We start from the raw sequence: 12,254 nt of genomic DNA on the forward strand, positions 1-12,254 counted from the left end.
ATTTCCAATAGGAGGCTTCCTGCGCGCGGATGCCCCCTAACGGGGAAATATCTACGCCCTTACCTGAGGGCTCCCGAGGTCCGGCCTCTCCATGATGAAATGAACAGGGCCCACGTATCCCAGGGGCGCATGCGGTTCACAAGCGTCCCTGGGATCACGTGGGCCATGGGGCGCCAATGGGAGAAGGGAATCTCCCTTCATACTTTTGACAGATGGACCTGTCAAAAGTATGAATGGAGATCACTGAAAAAAGACACTAAAACATTAAATAATTTTTTCAAAAACCACGTTTTTAAAATGAGTTAAAATTACATTAAATTTAAACAAAAATTTAATTTTTTGAAAAAAATAATTAAAGTTTTTTAATGGGCTAAAAATAAGCTTACTTTTTTTAAAGTATTTTAAAATTATAAATGAGTGAAATTAAAAAAAACCTTTTTAAAAACGCTTATGCTGGTAAAAGCAGGCCTTTGCTAAAGTCCCACAGAAGAGGTTAGTGTGCAAAATTAAAGCACATGGGATTGGGGGTAATATACTGGCACGGATTGAAAATTGGTTAACAGACAGGAAACAGAGAGTAGGAATAAATGGGTCTTTTTCGGGGTGGCAGGCGGTGACTAGTGGAGTACCGCAGGGATCAGTGCTTGGGCCCCAGCTAGTCACAATATATATCAATGATTTGGATGAGGGAACCAAATTTAATATTTGCATGTTTGCTGATGACACAAAATTAGGTGGGATTGTGAGGAGGATGCAAAGAGGCTTCAAGGCGATTTAGAGAAGTTGAGTGAGTGGGCAAATACATGGCAGATGCAGTATAACGTGGATAAATGTTAAGTTATCTACTTCGGTAGGAAAAACAGAAAGGCAGAGTATTATTTAAATGGTGATAGATTGGGAAATGTTGATGTACAAAGCGACCTAGGTGAGACCACACCTGGAGTTCCTGGGATGGCAGGACTATGGTATGAGAGATTGGGTCGACTAGGCCTGTATTCACTAGAGTTTAGAAGAATGAGGGGATCTTATTGAAACGTATAAAATTCTGACAGGGCTAGACAGACTGGATGCAGGGAGGATGTTTCCCCTGGCTGGGAGGTCTAGACGAGGGGTCACAGTCTCAGGATAAGGGGTAGGATGTTTAGAACTGAGATGAGGAGAAATTTCTTCACTCAGAGGGTGGTGAACCTGTGGAATTCTCTACCACAGAAGGCTGTGGAGGCCAAGTCACTGAATATATTTAAGAAGGAGATAATTTCTAGATGCAAAAAGCATCAAGGGGTATGGGGAGAGAGCGGGAATATGGTATTGAGATAGAGGATCAGCCATGATCATATTGAATGGCGGAGCAGGCTCAAAGGGCCGAATGGCCTACTCCTGCTCCTATTTTTCTATGTTCCGCCTGCTTTTACCAGGCGTAAGATTTTTAAGTGATTTCAGCGGGCGGAGGTTCTGCAGAAAGGAGAACTCTCCACCAGCAGAGGCCCTTCTCCAGGGCAGGCCTGTCATCTGTCAAGAGGATTCTTGAAACCGCATTTGTGAGCTCCCTACGGCTGTATACGCACCTCGTACACACCCATAGGGATCGGAAATTACGGGCCATTAACAAAACAAACTTTTAAAAAAACAATTCCTGGGGGAAAATTGCTCCAGGCTGATTGGTGGAGTGAGCGGAGTAGGCGTGCACGGGGCGTTTTCTAGCCCTGCAGGTGGAGCGGGTAGGCGGGCATTGTAGGAGCGGCAGGTTGTGAGCAGTTGCATCCCAGCGCGTCCTGCAGCACAATCACCAAATACACTGGCGGTGCCGGAGTCCGGACAACCTTTGGGAAAGGAAAACCAATCGCATTAAAAGTTTCGGAAGGGAAAAAAAAATTCGAGTGTATTCATCTAACTTCTGAGCCTGGTGGAGGGAGAAAATCTCCCCGAATATTACGAAAGGTCGAGAGGATCGGCGAATGGCGGAGAGGCTGATGTTCGCTCTGATGGCCGTCTGCACGGCCGCGGTGGTCCGGGTCACGGAGGGTGAGCATTGCTGCTGAATTCAGGCGTGTTTTTAAGCTGGGTGATGATGGGGCAGATTTACAGCCGGTGCCCGGGGTTTTACTGTTGCAGCCCGGTTGGGATACACCCGCACTTGTGCACTAACAATTACAATAAAAAAGTTGATTTGATTTGCACTCTGCACAGCACTAAATTAAACCTCATCGGTAACCGATAGCCAGCAGCCGCCCCTCTTTTATAATATCTTCCACCTATTGTGGGTAAGATTAAGCCGTTCCAATCTATGTTTTTGCACAAGCTTCAAGGTGTATTTAAACTCCAAGTGCAGCGTTGGTGGGAAGTAAATTCCACTTCGTCCCGACAAAACTGCAATGTGAACCTGGAGTCAAGGTCAACTCTGGCGACGCAGAGATTGACTCCCTGGAGGAGAGAGCCTCGCCCTGCTTTGAAGCCAGTTCAGATCTTAGCGCCCAAGTTGAGAGTTAGTGCAAAGTTAAAATCGTTTTCCACCGATGCTAAAGTTGGAATAAATACACCCAAAGTTCTTTATACTTAAGGCATATGACTTCAATTCTGAACTTTGTTCCATTGCTAGGTCTGTCTTTCCCATTTTACGATTGGGTGGATTGCTAAGTTTAATACTGCATGTTCATCTCGCGAATAATTGAATCCGAGTTTCATTTATCTCCCCTTGTCATTGCTCCTTGGTGACATGATCCCCTCCCTGGCATGGAGTCCGTGTCTGTATGTATGCTGAGGACACCCAGCTGTACCTTTCCTCCATTTCTCTCCACCCTCCACCCTATCACAACCTTTGCTGTCAGAGTGTCTGACTGACTAAGTTGTGGATGAGAAAAAGTTTCCTCCAACTGAACATCAGGAAGACCGAAGCGATTGTTACTGGACCCTGCAATAAACTCTACACTGGCCACCGATTCCATCCCATTCTGGAGCCACTCAGCCTGAATCAAGCTGTGTGAAACCTTGGCGTTGTGTTTGATGCAGTGCTGTGTTTCGAGTCCCACATTCTAGCCATTGCCAAGACTAATTGCCACCTCTGTCCAACGTCTTTCTCCCAACCCCTTATGATTGCTTTTGTCATCTTTAAACTTGATTTTGCCAGAATCTTCCTTGTTGGCCTCCCAATCTATTTGTGTTCATAAAACCCAACTTGCAGTTCTGCTTCCCCTTCTCCTAGGCCCAGAAGGAATGTTTGTAAAAAAAAAAAAAAAAAGTTTAAAAACTTACCTGTTGGGCCACTTCTAGCCTCAAATCCTCTTGCCGCTAGCTGCACCTGGCAGGAAAGCCACACTGGATTTCCTGCTCAGGTTACCAGTTAAAATTACGGTCAGGTCCTGAGTATGTCATCTGACCCCAGTTTGCATATTTAAAGAAGGACCCCTGTCGGTTTCAGGTGGGTGTCCTTGCCACCTGTTCAGAAGAGCCGGTTAAGTTAGAAGACAAAGAGAACGGAGCGCTATGTCAGCGGGAAAGACTTCAGTGCAATTTTAATTGCTTGTCCACCTAGTTTCCACCATGTGTGCAGCATTAAAATTACCCCTTCTGTTTCTCTCTCCCATTCTCACTAGCTCGGGCATTAAAAGACGCAAAAGATAATTCATTTAATAATTTGATTGTGTTGGTGTAAAATCTATTCATTTTAAACCCTTATTTTGGACATTAGCCATCCTCCTATTCATGCTTCGTGCTTAGTCTGATTTTGAAATCTGTTATTTAGAGTCACAACTTTGGTCTCTTTTATAGAAGGGAATCATAGAATGGTTACAGCACGAAAGGCGGCCATTCGGCCTGTCCTGTTTGTAAAAGGAAGGTAGCTAAAAGAAAAAGATCAGAGAATTTGAAATTGGAGAGACAATCCCAGTGCAACATCCCCAAATTCCTAGCATTAGATGAAAGGCAAGACTTGTCTTTTTGAGTAAGCAAGATATCTTGCACATGTGAATCAATGTACCAATATATCTCTAATGGAAGGGAGTCTTATCGAATGTTGAAACTATGATTTTTTTTTTTTGAAAAGGTGCCTGTGGCTCTCCTCCACATTTGGAAAATGGCTCACCAACTGATGAATCTATTTCTCAGAACTCCTTTCCTGTGGGTGCTACTGTTCTTTACAAGTGTTACCCAGGTTACATCTTTCAGGAAGAAGGTTCCAGGCGTATTACCTGTCAGGCAAATTCAACTTGGTCACCATTACAGGCCACTTGTGAACGTAAGTAATGAGCAATTTTATTTCCTCTCCTCCCTCGCCGTCCTTGCCCAGAATTTGGCCGATTTTTCTCTCAAAGGAAGTGACTTGTGCTAGAGTACATTTGCGTAGGAATGAGCAGCTTTTCAGTACTACACCCCAGTAGCCATTCTTTGATGTGAGCCTGGGTGATGTGACTCAATTGTAGACTGCAACATAGTTTGGCCTTGATCATTATCTCACCCAACATCCATTAAACTCCCAACAGGGATCACTGGATAGTGATCAGCAATGGGAACCATTTCTTTTTAATCACGTCACCTGGGTGCTGATGACACTATAAAGTATTGGGGCGTTTATATATATAAAAAAAAGTGTTTCGCATGCCTTTTATTCTCAAAATACCAACTTTCAGTAATAGAACAAACACCTGGTAACAATGGAAACTGTTTATATAATTATTATTTTTAGATATCTTTGCCATCATTAAATTGTTGGATATTGATGATTATTGATGTGTAACATTTGTCACCAAGAAGGGTATTAATGGTAGAGTAGCGAAATAGTGCGGATGCTGGAAATCTGAAATAACAACAGAAAATGCTGGCAATACTCAGTAGGCCAGGCAGCATCCGTGGAGAGAGAAACCGAGTTAACGTTTCAGGTCTGGGACCCTTCATCAGAACTGGAAAAAGCTGGAAATGTAACAGATTTTAAGCAGGTGCAGAGACAGTGTGGGGTGGGGTGGGGTGGGGGGAGGGGTTTAGGAGGGGCGGAAGGAATAGAAAGAACATACTGTGAAAATGTTGCAAATGGGAATGGCAAAATCATACAGCATGAAAAATGGGGGCAGGGATTATGATCTGAAATTGTTGAACTCGATATTGAGTCCGGCAGGCTGTAAAGTGCCTAATCGAAAGATGAGATGCTGTTCCTCGAGCTTACGTTGACCTTCATTGGAACAATGTAATAGGCCGAGGACAGAGAGATCAGAGTGGGAGTGAAGCGGTGAATTAAAGTGACAGGCGACCGGAAGCTCAGGGTCACCTTTATGCTGTGGGAACCCGCATGGGCCCTAGCTATGCCTGCCTGTTCATGGGATATGTGGAACACTTTGTTCCAGTCCTACTCGGGTCCCCTCCCTCACCTCTTTTTCCGGGACATCAATGACTGTATCGGTGCCGTTTCCTGCTCTCGCCCTGAACTAGATAAGTTCATTCACTTTTACTTCCAATTTCCACCCTTCCCTCACCTTCACATGGTCCATCTCCGACTCTTCCCTTCCCTTCCTTGACTTCTCCGTCTCCATTTTTGGCGCTCGGCTTTCAACAAACATCCACTACAAGCCCACCGACTCCCACAGCTACCTGGACTACACTTCCACCCCACCCCACGGAATAGAGTAAGGACTCTATTCCATTCTCCCAGTTTCTCCGACGATGCCACCTTCCATACCAGTGCTTCCAACATGTCTTTCTTTTTCCGCAACTGAGGATTCCCCGCTACTGTGGTTGACACGGCCCTTGACCGTGTCCGTTCCATTTCCCACACTTCTGCTCTCGCCCCTTCCCCTCCCTCCCAGAACCACGATAGGGTTCCCCTTGTCCTCACCTTTCACCCCACCAGCCTCCACATTCAACAGACTGTCGAAGTCTCGACTTCCAAGTAAGACTCTTTAAACACAAAGTATCGTCAAAGGAAGACTTTTAGTTCTTGTATACAAGGGAAGCGGACATGTAGACAATGGCTACGCTGACCACTTCAAAGATCATAGGCAAAAGGTAACATATTTATAGTTAAAGCAAGCCTTCAGACTCACATGATCGAAGTCTGAGATCATAATTAGTAACAAGAAAAATATAGTGTTAGTCAAACTGTAATCAAGGATAAAAAGGACTGGAACAAAAAGGAATGCCTACAGATAGGGTTATCTAATCTATAAGTTCTGTTCTTCTCTGACTCCCCATCCTGGTTTATACATGACTCAAGGGGACTCTTCATCTAGCTTAGAGATAGGGATGCTTACAGTATGTACCTTTTTGAAGGTCTTTGTTCTAATTAACAGTTGAGGTCATTTTGTTAATTGGAGAGTTCTGCTTTTTCAGCAGAACTAGCAATTACTAATCTATGGAAGCCATTTTGTGTTTTCTATTCTGTACCTTGTGAAGCCATTTTGTATTCTCTATTCTGTACCTTGTGAAGCCATTTTGTAATATAAAAGTACACTTCCTCAAGATCATTTTCCGCCACCTCCAACGTGATCCCACCACCAAACACATCTTCCCCTTCCCTCCCCTTTCAGCATTCCGAAGGGACCGCTCACTTCGCGACACCCTGGTCCACTCCTCAATCACCCCCAACAGCCCTTCTCCTTCACCTGGCACCTTTCCGTGCAAGCGCAGGAGATGCAACACATGCCCTTTTACCTCCTCCCTTCCCACTGTCCAGGGCCCCAAACACCCCTTCCAGGTGAAACAGCGATTTACTTGTACTTCTTGCAATTTAATATACTGTATTCACTGCTCACGATGCAGTCTCCTCTACATTGGGGAGACCAAACGTAGATTGGGCGACCGCTTTGCGGAACAGCTCCGTTCAGTCCATAAGGGTGACCCTGAGCTTCCGGTCGCCTGTCACTTTAATTCTCCGCTTCACTCCCACTCTGATCTCTCTGTCCTCGGCCTATTACATTGTTCCAATGAAGCTCAACGTAAGCTCGAGGAACAGCTCCTCATCTTTCGATTAGGCACTTTACAGCCTTCTGGACTCAATATCGAGTTCAACAATTTCAGATAATAATCCCTGCCCCCATTTTTCATGCTGTATGATTTTGCCATTCCCATTTGCAACATTTTCACAGTATTTTCTTTCAATTCCTTCCTCCCCTCCTAAACGCCCCCCCCCCCCCCCCCCGTCTCTGCACCTGCTTAATATCTGTTACATTTCCAGCTTTTTCCAGTTCTGATGAAGGGTCCCAGACCTGAAACGTTAACTGTTTCTCTCTCCACGGATGCTGCCTGGCCTGCTGAGTTTTTCCAGCATTTTCTGTTGTTATATCAAATATTATGTTTGTCTATTTGTGCCTTATCTATTTAGTTTGGCACCTTTTTAAGTCTCTGTTAAGCTGCATATCGAGTTGAGGCCAAGATCAGATCAGGCATGATCTCATTGAATGGCGGAGCAGGCTCGAAGGGCCAAATGGCCTACTCCTGCTCCTATTTCATATGTTCTTATGTAAGACTCCTGTAAGCCAAATAAAATGTATCCATTTCAGATCAACCCATTTCAGATCTAATTCCTTTCTCTATTCTTACTTCCAAAATATTTTTTTTTTGTGCATTGAACTGTATCTGGATATGAACACAGTCCATGTGTGATTCTTGTATATATGATGGACACAATGGGCTCGATTTTGCCAGGCCCGAGGAGGCGAGATTGGAGGCGTGTGAGTTGTTAAAATCGCAAAAAATGGTGGGCAGGCTCCATCCCGCCTCCGAGCAATTTTCCCACATGCGAGTTTTCTGACCCCGTTCGCGGGATCAGCCCTTAAGGTCCTTAACTACCACTTAATTGCCTCTATAATCCCATTTTGAGAGGCCTTTCTGATTTTAACCCTTTTCCCACGTGCTGCACGCCTCCTCTGGAACACACCAGTGAATCCTGGCGGCATCACAAGTGGACTGCTTACTACCAGCTGCAGCGTCACCATTACAAAGGAGTTTTCACCAATCATCATTTGCACTGGCAGAACTTTGTTGTCTCAGGTCTGGGGGAACTTTTAGCAGGCATACTCATTGTTCTGGAAGTTTGGAGCCTGACACCCATCTCCAGTGTGATCTCCTGGGAAACCCTTCTACCCACCTTGACTGAGCGCTTCCACAACTGAGGTATATACCAGAAGAATGGGAACTATTTATTTCCTTTCCTCTTGGACATCAGATTTGGACAAAGACCAGCCGCAGCAGCAGCAGAACCCTGACCAACAGCAGCACCAACTGCAGGAAGAACAGCAGGAGCTCCAAGCTGCTGCTCACCCACCTGCACGTTGGCGCAGGAGATACCCCCCAAAACAGGGTCTACAGACAGAGGATCAGCTACCTCAACATGACTGAGCAGCAGTGCCAAAGGAGGCTCAGACTTTCGCGAGAGGTAGTGGGTGACATCTGCGCAATGCTGCAGCAAGACCTGGAGCCCAGAGGAGCAGGTGGATACCCCTTACCAGTGGCCGTCAGTCACCACCGCAGTCAACTTTTTTGCTTCAGGCTCATTCCAGGGATCAGCAGCAGACATCAGCGGCATCTCCCAGGCGGCCGCACACACTTGCATCACGCAAGTAACCGATGCCCTTTTTGCCATCGCGCACAATCACATCAATTTCTCCAAGGATCAAGCCAATGTAACTGCGCGTGCGGTTGGGTTTGACAATGTGGCAGGCTTTCCAAGGGTGCAGGGAGTCGTTGACTGCACACGTGGCCCTAAACGCACCCCATCGCAATCCAGGTATTTTTGTCAACTGCAAGGGATTCCACTCCCTCAACGTACAGCTGGTATGTGACCACAAGAAGGAAATTTTGCATGTTTGTGCCAAGTACCCTGGCAGCTGCCATGACTCCTTCATCCTGCGCCAGTCTAGTGTGCCTCCGCTCTTCAGTCTGCCAGATCAACTTTGCGGATGGCTACTTGGAGACAAGGGTTATCCCCTGAAGACGTGGCTAATGACGCCGTTGAGGAGCCCTTCCAGCGAAGCAGGGGAGCGCTACAACTCCAGCCACATGTCCACCAGATCCATAATAGAGCAAACCATTGGCTTGCTGAAGATGCGCTTCAGATGCCTTGATAGATCAAGTGGAGCCCTGCAGTACTCAGCAGCCAGGGTCTCCAGAATGGTCGTGGTTTGCTGTGCACTTCACAACATGGCACAGCATCCTGGCTTGCAGATGCCTGAGGAACAAGTGGCTCATCACATAGCCTCCTCAGATGAGGAGGAGAGCGACAACAAACAGCTTGCACAGGCGCATCAACCAGCGGCAGCAGCATGTGAGCACATTGCTGCCCGGGATGCAAGGCACGCACTCCTCTTGGCCCGATTTGCTTAGCCTGCACAATCAAACACTTTTGCCTCGCACCTTCTTATCAGACCCTCGACAATGGCCAGGAACCTACGGATTCCTATCACTGACTACCATACTGACAATTGCAAGTAATCCTAAGCCCTCAATGTGGAAGTCCCATTAGCGACATGACACATGCCACAACTGCAACAGTTTGCCATCAGAATTTTTAATGGCAATAAGCATCTGATGGCTTTTCTACATTAAATATAACATTACACCCAAGTGACAACCCTTGTGACTACTTGTGCATTATCTTCCTCTTATGCGTGCTCCTACGTGGTGCTTCCCCTGTGGCTTCAGCAGATGTGGAGGCCCCTTGCTCACTTTCCTACTGCTCCTGTCTCGACACCTTTGGCGAGCGTCCTCTGGGGTTGCGAACCTGTGAGGGCTTGGCAACAGTCTGCTGCTCCTGCGGCTGTGCAGGGGTTGAGACGCCGATCTCAGTTGGGTGGGGCTCTGACCGAGGGCTTTGCAGTGGCATGGCCGTGTGAGCGCTTGGAGAGGAGCCCCCACTTCCTTGCTGTCTGCCACCAACATCTCTCTCATGGGTCAGCCCTACTTCAGAGCTAGCAAGTGGCTTGACAGCACTGCATTTAGGGGGGGAGCCATGAGGACCCGATTCTGTACTGGAAGTCCTACTTCCGAGGACTTGCATGAATGTCTGGTTTGTATGCTCAATAGCTGACCATGACTCCTCGATGTCAGTCTATTGTGAACAATGACCATGTTTTCACGACCCTGGCGACTAAGCTCCTCCATGGCTGTAGCCAGCCTTTCCATGGAGGTTGCCATCCTTTCTGTGGTAATGCGTTCATGCACCAACGCCTCCACAAAGCTCTGCTCATGCTAGCGATGGACTTCTCCATTCGCTCCACACTCACAGCGACCCTGGAGACCGGGGTAGTCGTGGCCGAGTGGTTAAGGCGATGGACTAGACATCCATTGGGGTTTTCCCGTGCAGGCTCTAATCTTGGCCTACTCCTGCTCCTATCTTCTATGTTTCTATATATATTTCTTAAGGCTAAAGGGATCAAGGGATATGGGGAGAAGGTAGGGACAGGGTACTGAATTTGGATGATCAGCCATGATCTCATTGAATGGCAGAGCAGGCTTGAGGGGCCGAATGGCCTACTGCTCCTATCTTCTATGTTTCTATAAAACCTGCCAGAGACTCCTACACCTGTTCCAGCACTGCTGTCCTTCTGGATTGACCCGGAGGCACAGGATCGACATGCAGCGGAGCCGAACTGGAGCATCCTGCGCCCTCCGACGAGGACTCTCCACTGCTGTCCCTGTCTCCACCATCTGCTGATGCTCACTTGTGAGCTGTGATACACCAGGTGACAACTCTACTGTGTCCCGAAGGTCCCACCGAGGTGTGAGTGTCTGCACTTAATTCTGCTGACGCAGCGCCCTCGGAGGTTGCAGCTTCCTCTGAGGAGTCTGGAAGCTCAGGCTCTTCCTCCTGGACAGTGGGGACAGGGGCTGTCGATGGTCCTGTGGGGGAGTAAAGGAAAGAGTTGGAGATGTGAGGTCAAGGTTACGTGCACATTGAATAGTGCAGATGATCATAAGTCAATCTGTTAGAGCATCAGATTTATTATCAGTGACTCATGCAATGTCAATGAGAGAGATGCCAAACTATTCTGTCACCAGCTTGCTGTGATGCGCCTGCCTATCCGTCCCCCACTTGGGAATTGTTCTCGATCCCGGCAGGGTGGCCCTCCTGTCCTCGCTCTTTCACTCTTGTTGTGGGCTCTCTTTTCCTGCAATGAGGGACACAAGTGGAGTTTGAGTAAGAATGAAGGAGTGAGTGTAGAGATTCCATAGCATAGATGCTTAGAAGGAGACAAAGGGACCTCCCTGTGTGTTGTAAGTTGTCATTGCATCACCGTGATAGAGTGTGAGGGCTGTATGGTCGAATAGTTAAGTGCATGTGACCATAGAGAGGGGGAATGGGTAAGGGTGCAGGCCTTAAATCCAGCAGCACTGATGATGTCATCGGAGGAGACTTTCAGGATGGAAAGACTAATTGGGCCAGGGGTTCCCACACGCTGAAAATCAATTGCCCAATTAGGGGAAACTCTCGCTTTTTCCCCACATCAAATTGGAGTCGGGTTCAGGACTCTCAAAACACCTGACACGCCCCAGCCCGCCCACACTGGCAAAATCAAGCCCAATAAGTGTAATGCTTGGTGGAAACCATGCGATTGTGACACTTTGAGCATGATGGATATGTGCTAAATACAAGACTGAACATGCTTTAGAATGGCTGATGTGCGAAATAAAACATTTCATAAATGGGTTAAAAGAGAATGGCTCAGAATTTGCAGTTGTAATGACGGCAAAACTATCAGCATTCGCCGTCATTACTGTGTAAAACTGATAGCAACTTCTGTCGCTCGCACGTGCGCAGTTAAATGCGGAAATGCAGAAGTTGCTGTCAGCGATGCCCTGCTCCTTCACGGGGCGCACTGTTGCAGTCTTCGCAGATGCAATCAACACAGAGTCAGTGATTTGACGTGAACTTCAACTTTTTAGTGTAAAAACCATTGGCAATAGTTAAGCTTTGTTGTATGAGGAGTAACTGAGTTTTTAGTAGCGTACTAAGTCATAATTACTGCTGAACAACTTCTCTGGCCCTGAAAAACTAATTTTATAAGTGTGGAGTGTCATTCCCTCCATTCCATGATTTTAAAAAGTCCATAGATTTATAACATAATAAAAATTATTTAAAAAAAATCTTTTTTGATATTTCAGCATCTAACTTAATCCCATGTGTATGTCCCAATCTTTATTTTGCTCTGTGTAAAATGATTAAATAGTGAATGATAATCAGTGCTTTTTATTTCCTGGTTTGCTGTCTGGGAGAATTCTTCAGTCTGACTGGCTGCTCAGACTGCTTGAAGATCTCACTGTTCCTAGATGCCACA

The 12,254-nt window shown here is 46.6% G+C and overlaps 1 protein-coding gene across 1 annotated transcript in view; it reads left to right on the top strand.

Moving 5' to 3' along the window:
- The first annotated feature begins 1,720 nt into the window (after positions 1-1,720).
- Positions 1,721-12,254, top strand: part of LOC147105174 (C4b-binding protein alpha chain-like) — a 79,468-nt gene continuing 68,934 nt past the window's right edge. Inside the window, exons 1-2 of the mRNA XM_086011283.1 lie at positions 1,721-2,022; positions 4,040-4,231. Coding sequence (XP_085867409.1) covers positions 1,956-2,022; positions 4,040-4,231 — 259 coding nt within the window. The 5' untranslated portion in view covers positions 1,721-1,955. The remainder of the gene's footprint in view (positions 2,023-4,039; positions 4,232-12,254) is intronic.

The sequence above is a fragment of the Somniosus microcephalus genome, chromosome 18, assembly GCF_052327205.1.
Source record: "Somniosus microcephalus isolate GS21.2 chromosome 18, FLI_Smic_1.0, whole genome shotgun sequence".
In the NCBI taxonomy this organism is placed as follows: Eukaryota; Metazoa; Chordata; class Chondrichthyes; order Squaliformes; family Somniosidae; genus Somniosus; species Somniosus microcephalus.